This window comes from Pagrus major, chromosome 19 (assembly GCF_040436345.1).
Source record: "Pagrus major chromosome 19, Pma_NU_1.0".
NCBI lineage: Eukaryota > Metazoa > Chordata > Actinopteri > Spariformes > Sparidae > Pagrus > Pagrus major.
In genome coordinates, this window is record NC_133233.1 from 8,347,513 (window position 1) to 8,364,747 (window position 17,235).

A 17,235-nucleotide genomic window follows, 5' to 3' on the forward strand; every position below is an offset into this window, starting at 1 on the left:
TCAACACAAATGCTTGCTGATAGTAAAGGGGATTATTTTTGGATCAGTGATGAGTTATTTTTGTTTCAAAGTGGGCCAAACAGCATTAGTGTTGCTAGATATACAGCTTATAGATGGACCGATGGCAGTTAGTGATTTGTACACTCCACTCTTTCTCTGCTTTTGTTTCTTTCCATCTTAACTTTACTCCTTTCTCTTCTCTTTCACTCTCAATCTGTACCGGCTCTATCAATTATGAATCTGTTAATGGGCTCACTTCCACCTCCCGCTGCAGCTCTGTTAGCTTGTCCTGTAAACACACACAGCAGGTGTGCATGCGTGTGTAAGTGTGTAGTAGAAGCGCTTAGACCGACTTTAGCCTGTTGGCCTCATTGCATCACTGCTTTCTTATCTGTGTTATCTGTCCATCTGTCCATCTGTCCGTCTGTCGACCCAGCAGTGTCTTTCTCTTTCTACAAGTTCATCCCCGCCCCCTACCTGAGGCCTCCAGGTAGAGTAATTCACTCAAGTAATAATGGCAGAGGATGTAGCTTACCCAGCAACACTGGCATTTAGAATGAAGGCCAGATTAGCGAGGTTTATAGCTGCCTGCTGTTCACTGTCTGTCTCTCTGGGCCTCTTTTTGCAGGTGCATTGCTATTTACATCTCAAATCAGTAGACACTCACAGTATATATATATATATATATATATATATATATATATATATATATATATATATATATATATATATATCTATATCTATCTATCTATCTATATATATATATATATATATATATATATATATATATATATTATAATCTCCCCTCCCTACAAAAAATTACAATTATTGTAATTCAGGCACACTGGCCCCTGCAGGGCTTAAGTAAAGCTATAACACTCACATCAATGATATTTTTTGATTAAGCAAAGTGTGTTTTGTCCTCTCTTCCCTCCACTACTGACCTCTGACAGTCTAGCAATCCTGTCTTTGTAACCTTCCATTCAGTAATTCTGCCTGTTTATGTCTAGGATTAATTGATTTGGTCATTAACAGGTCCATGGCGACCCTGCAGTCTCTGTGTCTGTGTGTATGTGTGTGTGTGTGAGAGGATGGAATGTGTAAGTGGTGACTGATAGTGACTGTGGTCTCCTCTCCCTGTTAATGGGTCAGAAAGAGACAAAGAGCTGTTGTGTCTGCATGGGAACCAGAGAGCAGTGATGGGAGGAGGACAAAGAGGTGGAAGAGGTGGTAAAAAAAGGAAGTAGTTTGGATTACGATGCTTGTTTAAAACAAATGATTGTTTATTTTTATTATGCATTCATTATCTTTATGAGTAAGCCTAAGTCCTTTCAATTATGGAATTTAAAATGTATTAGTACTGTAATTACAGTTTCCATGGTCCTTCATCGCAGCAGCCATTTTGACTTGTCAGTAGGAAAAGCATAGGTGTTAGTAACACAATTAAAGGTGACTTCGTTCTATGCAAGTGTACCAGGAACACAGTTCAATAATCAGTTTTATGGGAAAAAGTCAAAATTCTCCAATTCCAGCTTCTTAAATATGAATATTTTCTGGTACTTTCCTCATCTGTGACAGCAAACTGAACATCTTTATGTTGTGGACAAAACATTGGACTTTGGAAAACACGGATCAACAATTTCCACCATTTTCTGACATTTTATCGAGAAAATAATTGACAGATTAGTCAACAAAATGAAAATAATTGTCAGTTGCAGCTCTAACTAATGATAACTGTGCATGATGCGTTTAACCAGTAAGTCTCTTGAGATACATTATCATCATAAAGCAATAAACACAAAGTCACATAAGAACACTCACAGAGCGCTTATAACATTAACATACAACACAATAACATAGGACCTGAGAGGCATGGAAGAGAGATGCTTGACTAATTGCCACACTGTATGTCACATGTACCAGCGCAACAGGTTGTTTTGTTATTATGAGGCCAGTACTGTTTTTTATTTCTCATCGCAGCCAGCAATTAGCTTAACAGCAGGAAGAATCACTGAATCATCTCTTAAAAAATGGATTTGGAAAGCTTTTGAATCAGTGGATTGATATGATATCAGAAATGTGTTGAAACAGTTTTTATTTCTCAAACTGTAATGTGTTACGAAACAGGCTGCTGTGTGTATGTGGCAGCCTGCATGGCCCCTCCTTGGGTTTAGCAATAATGGGTCCCTTGCTGGCAGTGAATGAGATTACTGGTGCCCATATTTACGGGCATCCTGAGGCACATCTGAGGTCATGATAAGGACAGAGAAAAAACACACCGTACAGTCGAGCACACAATTTTACACACACACACACACACACACACACAATTACACACACATGGAGACAAGCAAACATGCAGGCTTGCACTACTACCTTTCTAAGTTTTTTCTGCACAATGTGAAGACTGAAGATATTTAGTGAGCTGATTGCTCCATCTAGTGGTAATTTGTTGTCATTACATTCTGAAAAGGTACTGCACTGTAAGTACAGTGAACAATATATCTGGTTTGAGTGATATTCCATAGAACAAATAAAGTCAGTAATGAATCATAAATGAAATTAATTTTGTTAATTTTAATTTATTTTCACCAAATATGGACATTTCTGGAATGGCATCATAGAGTGTTTTATATGCACTCTACTATCCTGGGTATGATCAAGTTTTTGGAGTATCCTTGATATTTCTGCTGCATATGAACAGCTTTTCCAGGCTTAGGAAACCTAGTGAAGACCTTACCGTGGTTCAGAGAAACCTGGATATACTACCGGGAGCACTTCGATGAAACCAGGGTAGTGTACTATGTAAACATCTTACCCAAGTTTGTAAAAAATGTCATTGCGGTCGATGTAGTGAAAATTCAAGACATACCTGCAGACATATGATCCAAAAACCTGGATTCTGTCATAATCATGTTTTTCATGTTCTGTGTGAACTCCACATCTGGAATATAATCAACAACAGGACAAGGCTCATAAACAGGATACTAATGCACATGTAAACATCCTCTTAGGCATATACCAGAGAGAAAGTCGGTAAAGTCTCAGAGTCGTGGAATATTTGGGAAATTTTGCAATAAATTATTGAAACATGTTTTGTGCAACATGTTTGATCAGTTTACTGAAGTACAGTATGATCAGGAATGGTTTGAAGACACAAAAGTCTTGTCAAGTCAGAGAGAAGCAACACTTTGGAGCCTTTAACAGCCTTTTACAACCTTTGATTGGTTAACGCTCTTTCTTTTTGTTTACTATTGAGTTGGGAGTGTGAGGTTGAAAGAAAAAAAAGGGTGGCGCATTGTGAGCCTTTAAGGCAGGAACAGAAACTTGAGTTTCAGGTCTGTTCAGGTGAGCTGATGCACCTGGTGGATGGGTTACTTCCTGTATGGGAGGATCTAGTTTGCATGCACTGTAACAGTGTAGTGGGAGTGCCCACTGCTGTGTGTGAAGCTGTGTTTCTGTTGCAGGAAGAAATTGTCCTGGTGAGTCCCTGCACTGTGTTTGTGCCTTTCTCCTTGTTTTTTTACATGATCTGCTTTAGTGTGTCTTCTTCATTTGTTAGATCAGATCGTATCTACTTTACTTACTCTTAATTGACTTTGTCAAATGGTCTTCTTTACTAGCAGTGCATAGATCTTTCAGACAGGGATATTGTAAGGACAAAATGACATCCTTGATTTCTTATTGGTTGTAGCTTTACATTTTGGTCATCACTAGTTAGATATGAAGTTAGTGCTGTAACTAAAAAAACAGTGTTGTTAAAAGTCCCCAAAAGTCGCACTTGAGTAAAAGTAAAGATATCAAGTGAAAATTAGGGGTGTCACGATCTCGATTGTGAGTCGGAAATCGATCGACATGACGTCACGATCTCGACCTTCGAAATCAGAGGTGGAATAGAGGATTTAGCCACGCCCCCAGTATCACGTCCGTCAGGCGTGTCAAGAGGCGGGAAAAAACAAAACAAACGCAGCATGTTGTAGTGGAGTTAACGTTACCTCCTCTGACCCGAAGCTGCAGCCAATGAAAAGACACCATGGCGACTGCTGACACACAGAGACACACCAGCTGAACTCGACCCCCTCCTGCTTCTCTGAAATCACCTGTGTGGAAATAATTTGCGTTCCCGGTGAGTTATGTCAACAACTTTCGCAGTGCCGACAAGAAAGCCACAGTTTGTTAGCCATGCGATGTGCGTGTAGCATAAGCGTCCACAGTCAACACGACAAATGTGGAAGTACATCTCCACAGGCATAAAGTAGTAGACTTAACTTTGAAAACAACACCGTTAACACAGGCAACTCTGTCGTCCTCACTTACAGGTAAACTTCCACAAAATTCAACTCGCGCTAAAGCAACAACTAGTGCTATAGGGGTAGGTGTAGCATCAGGTATGCGACCTTATTCGGCGCTGGAAAACCCTGGATTTAAGCCTTTTTATTAGCAAACTTGAACCACGCTACGAAATGCCAAGCAGGTCGCATCTTCCACAGAGGTGTTGCCCTCCATGTATGACAATGTGAAGGAAAAAGTTATTGGAGGTCTGAGCAGTGCAGATATAGAGGCCTTAACGACAGATTGCTGGACCTCCAGAGCAACACAGAGCTACCTGACCATCACGACACACTGCATTATGTGTGCACTCCTCACATCTGCTGTTGTGAGCTCACACTGCAGTTACATCAAAGAGTCACTAGATGGCAGGTACCCTCTATGACTTCTCTTCTTTTGTTTACAGTTAGTTTCCAAATGTCTGGTGAAACAAGTTATTGTTACATTTATATTGTTAATAAGTGATTTAAATTTGACAATAAGGCCTTAGTGTTGTACATTGCAAACGAGTTATGGAGATTATATCACTCACTACACCATGTAGACCGTCTTTTGAAATAAGAATTAAAAAATTTAATGACTTGTCATGGCATAATACCAATGATCCTAGTTTAAAAAAATGGCACAGTCATCTGTGCTACAAGGAAGGAAAAAAAAGGGAGAATCGAATTGAGCTTAACCCACCAGAGCACTTGAACTAATGCCTTTTTAATGTCTGATGTTTGAATGACCTTACCTTTTCAGGTAATCCTGTGCATTAACTTGATATCCTCCTCTTCCATGCTTAGTAGAAGGCCATTTGTAGCTGCACTAATTCGGTTGAAACTGTCATGAATCTCAACTGTTTGCTCACGTCAGTGCAACAACATGATTGGGTGATATGTTTCCTGGTTCAGCCGCTATAAAGCTGACAGTTGGCTTTTGGAGGAAAGGGGCAGAATGTGTATCGTACAACCTCCATCTCTGGTGTCGAGAAAATAGAAAAAAGAAGTACTTAGTACAAATACCTAAAAAATGTCCTTAAACACGGTACTCGACTAAATACACTTAGTTATATTCCATCAGTGCTTAACATATCACATACATAAAGTGAATAGTGCCGCGGTGAATTAACTTATTACAAGTATTAGTCAAGTCTGTAATTTTATTCGTACTTAAGTAAGCATTACACCATGTAATCCACTTAGCTACTTTTAAATCATAATTAAATAAAATAAATCTAAACTTTTCATCTGCATTTTTGTAGCCAATAAGGCTATCCTGTCCAATCTCAAACAGACCAATTAAAACCCTGACATACAGACAAAAAAACAGTAAACTGTGCAGCAGGCCCAGGCTTGGAGAGCTGGTGATGACCACTGAGCAGAACAGAGCAGGAGTTGGGAATAATTTGTACTCAAGATATGGTGAAAACAGAAACCCCTTTGACTGAACTCCTGCTATTGATAATGCATTAAACATCAACGGGTAAAAAGTAACTAATACTCTGAGAAGCATTTGAGAAGAATACTTTGTACTTTTACTTAAGTATTTTTTTAATACCTGCAGTTTTACTTATAATTTAGTAATATGCCAGTAATGTAACTGTGCTCATACTTGAGTACAGGTTTCCAGCACTCTTTCCACTACTGAATAATGCTAGAATTGCCTATGTTGTAATGAACTCATCACACAGTTAACCTGGAGATGTGAGAATCGGAAGGTAGCATGTTTTAACTCATCGACCAGACGTTATCTCTAGCATTCTGCATCAAATATCTACTACACTAGAGGCTCCTAGTGTGTCACCTTTGATTTTCTTGGAGTCCCCTGACTCATATTCTTCCATATCAGTGAAACATCTTTCCATTTCTCTTGTAAATGAGATGACTTGGGGGTTTTTTTTGTACAATGAAACGCTCCAGGTATTTGTGTGTTGAGACAGCTGAAAGGGGAGAGTGACATCATGACTTTGGAAAGACGGATTGACCTAAACACAGATTTCTATCTGTGTGTGTCTGTGTGTGTGCGTGTGTGTGCGCTAACAACGCACATGTACATACACATAAGCAGATGTATTTTATGTGGAAAGACTGGACGCTTATGAGCAACTCGTGGCAGAGTGCTGGTTCTGAGCTGTCAAAAAAATCCCACCTGAGACCAAGAGAAGAGAGCTCACTTTTCCCATTTCTCTGTTAACTTCTCACATTGAATGAAACCGTTTTTTGTTGATGTGCACTTTTCTTCGTCACGGGGTAATAGTCTTCATTGATATTCCACATTTGCTCCCCTAATCTCTTTCCATATGCTTTTGAGTTGTATTCACATACTTCTTTCTATTGCTCATCGTTACTGCTGCTCTTCCACATTCCGGGAACGTCAGCCCTGCCAGGTACTGCTGAGTCTTAATTTAAGCAGCCCCAATCCCTCGTAAAGCTAACTACTATTAACGAGAAGTCGTATGGCACACGCCTGAAAACACAATCCTGTCCTGCCAGCGTCATACACCTCATGCTTAATAGGAACCGACGTGGTGACATTTTGGCAGTGCTTTGCAGAGGCAGGAGAAAGACATTATTTAACAATGTGTTTTTCCACTGAAGAAACTGAAAAAGGCAAAGGGCGCTGGCATCGGGAGGATTTTCGATTTTCTTTTTCTTTTTTCTGGAAACTGTATAATTATTTCAAAATGTCATGTGGATGAACATTCCGTTTGACCACGGTTTAATACACTGCAATTATGCACAGCCCATTGAAATGTAGTTCCACCATGTGCCTGTGTGTAAATGAGTGTTCGCTTCTACCGCAGTTGGACACACTGCAATTATACTCTTACGATTGTGTCATGTATGGTTGTGTGCATGTGGCTGTAACTCTATCTACTGCTGTCTGTCTGACCTTGCACTTTGTGATTCCTACAAGCTGATATGATGTAGAGGAGCTGAAATACAAATTGATTTTACATCTGCCTTAACAGCTACCCCATACCAATCACCCAAAGCCGAAGCTCACCAATGGGGCGTGAAGTAAAAGAACATAGTTTTCCATAAAAGGAACAATTATATATTTTTTTCTTTTAAATCCACATGGTAGCGTATCGCTCTTCCTCTGTAGAACATGCAAAAACAAGATAATGTGCCCTTCATCATGCAGCTGTTTTTTACACTAAGTGTATTTAATAACTTCAAGTCTGTAGCCTTGGATGCTGTCACTGTGCAGGTTTATGAGGTAGAAGTCAGGGGGCAATTTACATGGTAGCTGGAGGTTGGCAGTGGCAGGATGCAGATATTTTTTTTTGTGCAACTTCTAGGTTTTTTTCTCTGGACCTGTTTATGATAATCTTTTTATTTTATAAGTGCACTATACTCTCTGATCAGATACGTCCTTGATTACATAAAAAAAACTGCCAGTTTGAACTATATTCTTTCAGCAAAGTTCTTTAATGGCTACTTGTGTTTAGATAACACTTCTCAAATGATACCAGACCTTACAAAGATTGACTTTTGAAAGATTTGGGAAGGCGAAGTAGCTTTTCATCAGGTCAAGATTGGAGATATTTGTGAAGACAAAAGCAGCAGCACATTGGACAAAAAAACGTATCTTCATTTTACAAAAGTCTAAGATAAGTGCAGAACCAAGTGGTCACAATGTTCCAACAGACATAACAAATTGGTAACCTGAGCAGGTGTCAAGCTTGCTGCCAGATAGATCTTCTATCATCTCACTGAGGACTGGTGTAGATAAACTCATCAAATTGGAGTGGATCAACAGACGTTTAAGCTGTTATGTAGCTTTGGAGCAAACTGGTCCTTTGAGCTGTAACCAGAGCAGGTGTGACAGGGGTGGCTTTGGATGAGACGTATGTCATGTGATGGAGAGGATCAGTGTCATTCATGGTGGCCCAGTAAAAACCCTGGCCAGAAGCTGGCCCTCGTGTTACTTGAAGTGGGACAGTCCAGGACAGAAAAACCCAACACCCCAATAGCACCCCGGGAGGTTTCAGTGGTGTTAAATGCCAGAGTTGACCTCTGCAACGTCCTGTAGTTGTGCTCCCTTTGCAGGATCAGATGGAGGCAGCATTAATTCAGAATCATTCCAACCCATGAATCCTGTGAATACTTCAGTGCAGGAAATGTTTTTCTCTTAGTTTCTTTTCCTGATGAGGATCCCATTGTCTTTTGGCCAACTGCTTTGAACAGGGATCTTTCCACCGTCCAGTCTATCATTGTAGGAAGGGAATAAGCAAATGATTAAGTAGTAAAGCTGATATAAAAAGTTCTAAACTCAAAGCATACACTCAACATGTTGACAGGCCCTTAGAAATGACAGGTCTTTCAGTGTTTTTCACTGTCAGTCATTCACCTCCTGACTCTTATTCCTCTTGCTAACTTCATCAACATCCAGCTGAGAATTGGACGGCTCCACCCATGCTCCCCCTCGACTGGACAGACAGGCTTGTTTTTGAAAAGGGAAGAAGAATAACAGTCCTTTACACCTACTTGTTTCCATCTTTCCACAGACCTATCCATCCATCACCCTGAGCTATTTTCTCTTTAAATAGTGATTGGACCTTATGTTTCACACAAAACTAAACAGACACAGACAGCGTCCCCTGACATCCATCGTGGTCCAGGTCTTGGTTAGGGAGAGGTTCTTCAGGTTGTGTCACAGCTGGGTTTTCAGGCTGCAACCGTGAATGTTCCCACTAGATGGTGGCAGAACCATTTAAAGATGTCAGCCTTCACAGGGTAATGAACATCTCATTGCAATTAAGCGTATCCAATCTCTTACCCACATGGTAAAGTGTCCCTTCACTCCCCCCAAGACCATCTGATATTGTGTGATCTGAACAGACACGGTTAGAGCATGTGAGGAATGTTTCTTCAAGTCAGTCTGTTATGATCCTTTTGGGCCATTTAAAAAGTCCCAGGTGTTCCCGGTTGTGCGACATGCTTCCTGGCGCTCAGAAAGATCCTCAAATGGAAAGATGGATCCTTTCTCTGTTTTGGGAATATGTGGTCATTCCCCTTTGGATGCAACAAAAGGAGAACGACTGATATTACAGTGCGGCATACCTTAGGAGTATTCCTGTCCCTTGTCTTTCCCTTAGTCTGTCATTCCAATCACAAAGTGTTATGGCAAAACCGTGCTCTCTGTGAAACACTGAACTGATTTAGCATGGGTCAGTTCTCTTGGCATGAGCTCAGTGGCTGTTGGGCTCAGTCCCCTGTTCATACCGGCCTGCTGGAGAGATTTTGTGGTCACAGCTCGAGGCGCCGCTGCCCTGCGCTGCTGGCCCTCTTCACCTATTTTATTGAAGTATGCAAAGGGTTGAACAGCACTGAACTCCCATTTCATCAGGTTTTTCGTTATGCTCAAGAAAACGATGGACAAATCTGGTCTACACATTGGTGCTGGCTTGCCATAGTAGCAAGGTTTTGAATTTGTCTCACAGAGCTCCTCTTAATGGAAAATCTATCCTTTCTAAAGTGCTATTTGATGATTGCACCATATTTTGTACATCTCAATCCAGAAGAAAAATATTCTTCTTCTGATACGCTCTCAATGGCTTGCTTACCTGCTCACTCAGGCATCTTCTAGACTCTATTGTATAGATGTTTTTCCACAAGGCTCACTTGGGGTCTGCTGGGCCCTGAGGTGAGTTCACATCACAGTCTGTAAGACAGGCGTGGTAGCATTTTGCTATGTGGGTTGACGTCTTGGCAGGTTTGAGCCTTGACCCTCTGCATCTGTTTGTACACACATGCAGGGAAAACACCAGGAAATAATCACTCCTGTGCAGCTGTCAGTGCGGGGGCAGAGTGAGAGATTCTTTACAGAGAACATATTTGTTATGAATTTCTTGTCCACGTTTCGGCCTTCTGAGATGAACATAAAGTCACAGCATTTCAGACTTCAAGTACGCGTGGCTGACATTACCATAACGATTGACGGGGGGTCTTAATGAGCCGGAGGGGCGCAGGTGTCATGGCTGTCCTTGTCTCCGGCCAAGAGTTTCTGAGTCAGCCATTGCACACTGTGACTCAGAGTCCGCCCAGATAACCGATAATTACATGATTCTCATGGCAGATAGCGATAAGATAAGATAATTGACAATTTCACATTTGAGTATGTTAAAATTAAATTCATAACCTGTAGTTTATGCACACCTGAGGGGAAGAAAGGCTAATATGTAGTGAGCAAAAATGGATGACTTAATATTCCACAGCTCCAATAAGATTTGTTGTGTTAAAACTCAAATTCTCAGAAACCTCCCGGATCATGAATTGCAAATTACAACAGAGTTTTCTTCAGCTGTACACGATTGTGTACAAAGCAGGATGTTCAGCAGCCAAAGGAAGGTGGTTGGGTTGTAAACACCCTGAGGGGAAGAAAGGCTCAGGGTGAAAAGATTCACAGTACTGTCCATACGCACGCACGCACGTACGCACGTACGCATGCACACACTTAGTGAGTCATACACTGTTAATTGCTGGCTCACTCATACACAAATTCATATATTTTGCAGAAGCAACAGGAGGTGACACCAGGTGCTCTCAGGTGTAAATCGGTAAACTCTAGGTTAATGCAAGGTGCTCTTGAAGGTTCACTGATCAACTTAGAAAAAGGAAGCATGCAGGCTTACTTCAGGCACACCTAAATCAAGCCGAGGATGTCGTTAAAATGCCTTTTTTATCTATCGAATATTCATATTAAATTTATAGAGGGGATGACCATATATTAGACACTACACTTTTTAGAAAACCTACTGCCTGCAATTCTCTGTTGCATTATGGGTCTTTTCACCCCCAATATCTTAAAAATAATATCCCATATGGGCATGTTCAAGGATTGAGAAGGATCTGGGACCTGGATTCTGATATGTTTGGGCAGTCTCAATATACAAACAAGGTTTTTTGTACAGATCATACAAAAATCCAACTATCTCTTAAGCTCAGCTAAAGTAGGGTCCATTGAACGCCATCACAGCCATTAGCTGCGTTTGCTGTTAGCTCCAATGCTGCATGGTCCAAAACAAACATAGTTAGGTTGTCCCCCACTCAGGACGACAGAAAATGTAAACAGACAATCCCAAATGATAAGCTGAACTGACTACTTCTGACTTCTCTGACTTCAATGGAGCATGTCTTCTGTTACCATAGTTATCTCTCTCTCCACAGCGCAGTGTCAGCACTAGTTATAATGACAGCGCAAGAACCTACATTACGAGAATTGTCCTGCGGTACCGGTCCATCTATCCCCTCAGTCACAAATGGCTGGCTGACAGGACCTTGCGAATATATTGATGTACCGATAAGTTTGGTTTTACTTTAATGATGATAACTACCACTGTGATTACGAATTTTCTTTTTCTTTTTCATATTTTACCTGTGCTGTAGGCCAACATGATTTGCCTGTGTGGTTCTGCTCCCTGACCACTGTGTAAGGATGATGGTGATGATGATATATTTGCTTGTATGATAGATATTCATATCCATGGCTACGGGAATGTATGAGATCACATGACACACACTCAACACAGTAGCTGATTGACATGGCGACATGACATGCGGCTACTCTGCCATTTGACAAGTAGGCTCTAAAATCTTGTTCTCTTGCAGGGCTCCATGGCGTAAAGCCTGTCCTCACATTCAGCTGGTCCCTGGGGAGAGCTGCCACTACTCTGACACCTCGCTGCCATTTTCCCAAGCCTGAGGGGAACCAGGAAGCACCCGACAGGAGTCATGCCTGCCCTGGCCACCGGAGCCGGCCATGAGCCAGGTACTGACCCTTAGGCCAGGAACACAATCTGAAATACCAAACCAGTTAAATGTGTGTCTTCTAGCAAACGTTACAGAAGTATTTTTCTACTTTGACTCACATTTTTACGTCCATCATCAGTGCACAAACAGAGGGAAGTGTTATCCCTGCCTTAAATTTAATATTTTTCTTTCAAATGTCAGTATAGCATGGTCTTATGCCCACATCATAAAGCTGTAAGGAAATGTAATTTCAGATTACAAATGAATTAGTCTTAACAGGAGTAGACTGTCCAACAATGTGGTTGGTCCATTTTCACTTTGTTTTGTGCCCTGCCAATTGAAAAACACACCATTGCAAATATCCACGCCATGCAAATTTACGGTTAAACAATACAGAGCAAAATATGCTCTTATTTTGAGGTGTGTGTGTGTGTGTGTGTGTGTGTGTGTGTGTGTGTGTGTGTGTGTGTGTGTGTGTGTGTGCGTGACATCAGAGTGAGGAACGTCAAGCTTGTCAACACCGAGAGAGCTGCCAGAAATCACCACCTCTCCCCTCAGCAGCACTGTCCTCTTCTTAGTCTTAATAATTGGCTACATCATCACACACGTACATGCACACACACGTAGAGCTCAACAAGAGCAGGAGAGCAAAAGGACAAAGGGAGAACAGACATTAAGTCCCACTCTGATGGATAAAGAGTGTGTGCCTTTCTGCGTCCAGACTTTTAAAAGAGTTACCGTAGCCCCCGCCATACTGGAAATTTGTGCAGACAAAGTAGAAAGCCAGACCGTCAATTACGATTAGAGTCATTTCGGGTAATTACCGGCAAAGGCTCAGATTTCCAAATAAAACACGTAAAGACTCCTCCGGCCCATCTCCTCTGCTTCTCCCTTGATGGTCCTGTGAAGTTGTGTGTGTGCAGGTGAAACATGATGAACATTATGGATGAGCATTACATCACTGATCTCCACGACTAGTGAAATCTCAAATACTTCTGGCTGGCCTGGCATTGGTACTAACAGGCATTGTACCAACGTTTGCACAGAACACTGGTAGTGTTCCTCTTGGTATCATGATAAAACTGTTGATTTAAGAGATAAAGCTTTGTTAGAATGATGGAAAATCTGCTACTACTGTTCTCAGTGTGATCAGTTAACACATTTTGTAAGCTCAAGCAACTTTTAACGAACACAATAATTAAATGTCAATCTAACCACTTCCATGTGCTCCCCCAAATCAACATAGCAACACTTGAGGTTCATGATGGCCAAACAGTTGGTGGCCATAATAGTGAAGTACAACCAGGGAAAGTGGTGTGTGTATATATAGCTGCTTGCTTGAAAGCTACTCTAGTTGGTTCATATGTGTGGAACTTTATTCTGGTTTTATGATGATAATGATCGATTAACAGGTAGGGTCTGTGAAGAGGTAAGACTGGCCGGTGTAAGCGAAAGCGTCTGACCGGCTCAACAATGTGGCGGCGCCTGGTGTGTCAGGTGGCCAGTCCACCACTGCTGTGGTTTAAATATCAGGAAAAAACCTGACAATGAACAAGGCTCAAAATCAATGCGCACATTAATAAATAAAAGTGATAAATAATGAATCAGTGGACAAGACTGAATAAAACTTTGTGTTAACTTATTCACAGTTTACCCCGCTCAGACTCAGACTCTTTTTAAAAGATAAATGGGCACAGTCCGGATATTAACTTCTGTGTGCGATGAGTGTGTTGTTTTTGCGGAAAAAAAGAAAAAAAAGAAAAAACACAGATGTTTTTTATTTTATACCAGATGAAATGAGAAAAATATGAAATGACAACATGCTGTAGAAATGGCATGTAGAGTTCAGTTTGAAATAAACATGTGTATCATATGCAATTGTGTACACAAGATGTGTATCAGTTTAATTCCTCCCTTGTGATGTCTTTTTCCCTTTCTTCTTACTGTCCTTTACTACAACTATTTATTGTCCCATATTCCTTTTACTGCTCATAATCGTTTTATCTATTCTTAATTCCTTGATGTGATGTTGCCTTCTAATTGTTCTTCATTGCTTTTATTCTTTTTATTCTGCATTAACTTTTTTAAATTATCTATTTTATTTTTATTTTATTTCTTCTCCTTCTCTTCCTTTTCTGTGATTTTTGCCTGTTTATCACTTTAATTCCTTTACTTGTATTAACTAATTTTGACTTGGGGTGTTTTTACATTTTGTGTTCTGCCTTCTTGTTTTAACTCATCTTAGACTAGACTTCCTTGTGTTTGGCTTGACTGTTGGTAAACTTTGTTTTAAAGGTGCTATATAAATAAAGTTTATTATTATATTATTATGCTCTGGCAGACGTTGCAGTGGGTGGGTGTTGGTGATCCTAGCGTTAAACTCTAGTAAATAGTGAATCAATGGACAACACTGAATAAACTTTTGTGTTACCTTTTTGACACTTTCCCCACTTTGACTCTGGCTCATTTTTAAAGATGAATGTGCACAGTCCACATATAGCCTTCTGTATGCGATAAGAGTATTGTTTCTGCAGGAAAAAAACAAATAAAACACACACACATGACAACATGCTGTAGCAATGGCATTTAGAGTTCAGTTTGAAATAAACACGGGCATCACATGCAGTTGTGTACATGAGAGATAAATTTAAACATCACTCTGTCTCGGACGTTTGTAGCCTACTGTATGTGTGAATGTGTTGTGCAAGGACGGTCATCGGGTGCATTGTGATACAGGTGTTCCAGAGAGGTTAATTAACATCATCACCATCAGGCAATGAACGACCTCCATAGTATAGCATATTGATGATGGACAATTCAGAGAGTACAATGTAGACTCTTTCAGAATCAATCCTTAGTGTGTGTTAAACTGTGACCATCATGGAATTGTGATGTGTACACGAGACATTTACATGAAACACAAGGATGGTCATCAGGTGCATTGTGATACAAGCGTTCCAGAGAGGTTAATTTACATCATCACCATCAGGTATAGAAACAGCCTCCATTTATTTCCTTTGAATATTGATGGTGGACAATTCATAGAGTCACACTGATTTTTTCTACCTAGAAAAAAAACCCATCTTACAATGTAAACTGTTTCAAGATTCCAATGTCCTTTATTGCTCAACAACAAATAATAAGCAAAGACATCAAACACAAGTAAGACTAAAACTAAGAATTGTTTGAGCTTGTGAAATGTAGTAAGTAGGGGTGAGGTGTTTTCCCCTCTATCCATTTCCCAGGATGGGGACACGGTCAAATAAGTACTGTACATGTTTTATTTCTGTGTGTAGCAGGGCCGGGCGAGGAGGGCTACTAAGACTACATACCAGTAGGACCCCCGTTTAACTCAATGACCCACGGGATGACTTTTTCCAAATGGTCTATGTATGTATGTATGTATGTTATTGCAGGCCTCTCTGGTGAGTTTGGTGCTCCAGAACGTCTCTAATGCAGCAGTAAGTTCGTCCTTGTTGCGTGGCTTTGCTTCACGTCTCACAAAGTCCTTCAGGGCATGCCAGACGAGTTCAATAGGGTTCAGATCAGGTGACCTACAGTATTAAATGGAAAAGTGAAACATTAGTTCCTTGATATAGAATAAAAACCAGACGCATCCAGCCGTAATTAAAATCATAAGTCACTTACTCTGGCGGGGTTCGAACCCAGTTAATTCCCTCCTGCTCCATGCAGACTCTGACACTGGCTGCAGTGTGTTTGGGATTGTTGTCTAAAAGCATGGAAACGAAAGGAGAAATGAATCATTGTGCATTGTGGAGCCCATGTATAGAGAAATGAAATACATGTAGCCTAGCCTACCCTCGAAGGAACGATGTGTTGGCATGAAGAGAGAGTCTCTTAAGAATGGTCCAGCCAGTTTTTTGATGATGTCATCCTCATAAAAGTGCCGATCCATAATACCTGTGGGTGACATAACATATTGCAAATCGCAAGAAGAAAAAATAGATTGACAAATCCATTTGCCCTTGGCGTGAAATTCCTCCCCAAACGTGAAGCTTCACTGGAAGCTTGATGCACAGCTTATTGATGCTGGTGAATCCTTTCTTCCTGTAACACTGTAGTATAGTAAAAAGTAAGTAAAATTGCATGCTGTGTTTTTCATTTACTGTAATTTTACTTTGTCAGTTTATACAGCGTTGCGTGCCTCTTGATCATGTTTTTTTGGCAGTGACGACTGGACTCACATGTTCCTGGCGAACTTGGGAGTCAAGGCTAACCTTGGCCGATAACGATTATTCTCAGATAGGCTGTAATCGGCCGATTAGATCGATTAGATAGGAATAGGAATTATAGCTGAGGTTCATCTCACATTATCATACTTCTCCCTCAAAGACAGTAACTGCTATCACTTAAATGATGATCAGTTCAGTGGGACTTCATAGGGCAGTTGGTCAGCGCAATCACGTAGGTGAAGTGAACATTGTGGGAATGAGACCCAGTTGAATTTTTTGGCACTCCTACTACTACTACTGTCAGTTGAGTCCTCCACTCAGGCTGTCAATATTCTGTCCCATACACACCAATGTAAAAATCTGAAAATGGTTGAAAAATGATGAATCTTTTAGCTATGACTGTGCTAAAAGTATGAATGGTATGAAAAAGTTAAATTGATATGAGAAAGTCCTAATCTTTGTGAAAGTTTCAAAGTTTGAATGGAGTTTCTATTTGAATGTATGAAGGACTAGGATGGGTTTGAAGCGATTTCTAATTGACCTCCATTATAACTAAGATTGCTAAGCTTCAAACAAAGTTGAATATTTTGAAAAGTTTAAATGGGATTTGAAAGATGAGTAATACCTTGAATGAAGACAATTTGAGGAATATTTAAAAGTTTGAATGGAGTTTCTATCTGAAAGAGTGAATGAGTAGATATGTTTTAAAAATGCTTGAAAAAGTGTGAAAATGTGGGATTTTTGAACATTCCTTCCATTTACTTAAATGGGAAATATCGCAGAAAAACATTGAATATCTATGAAAATAGGAATGATATGAATGAGAAAGGTAATAGCAATAATGTCCTAATTGAAATTAATGTGTTGATGTTGTAATGGAGTGAATATATTGAAAAGGAGTTAATGGACAAAAAATCAGACCTGGAAGATATAATAATAAAAATAAAATTCCGTGCATAGAAGAAAATATG

General features: G+C 40.3%; 1 protein-coding gene across 1 annotated transcript in view; it reads left to right on the forward strand.

The window, feature by feature from the left end:
- mpp7a (MAGUK p55 scaffold protein 7a) overlaps positions 1 to 17,235 on the forward strand; it is a 146,924-nt gene that overhangs the window by 24,734 nt on the left and 104,955 nt on the right. Inside the window, exon 2 of the mRNA XM_073488661.1 lies at positions 11,931 to 12,090. Coding sequence (XP_073344762.1) covers positions 12,054 to 12,090 — 37 coding nt within the window. The 5' untranslated portion in view covers positions 11,931 to 12,053. The remainder of the gene's footprint in view (positions 1 to 11,930; positions 12,091 to 17,235) is intronic.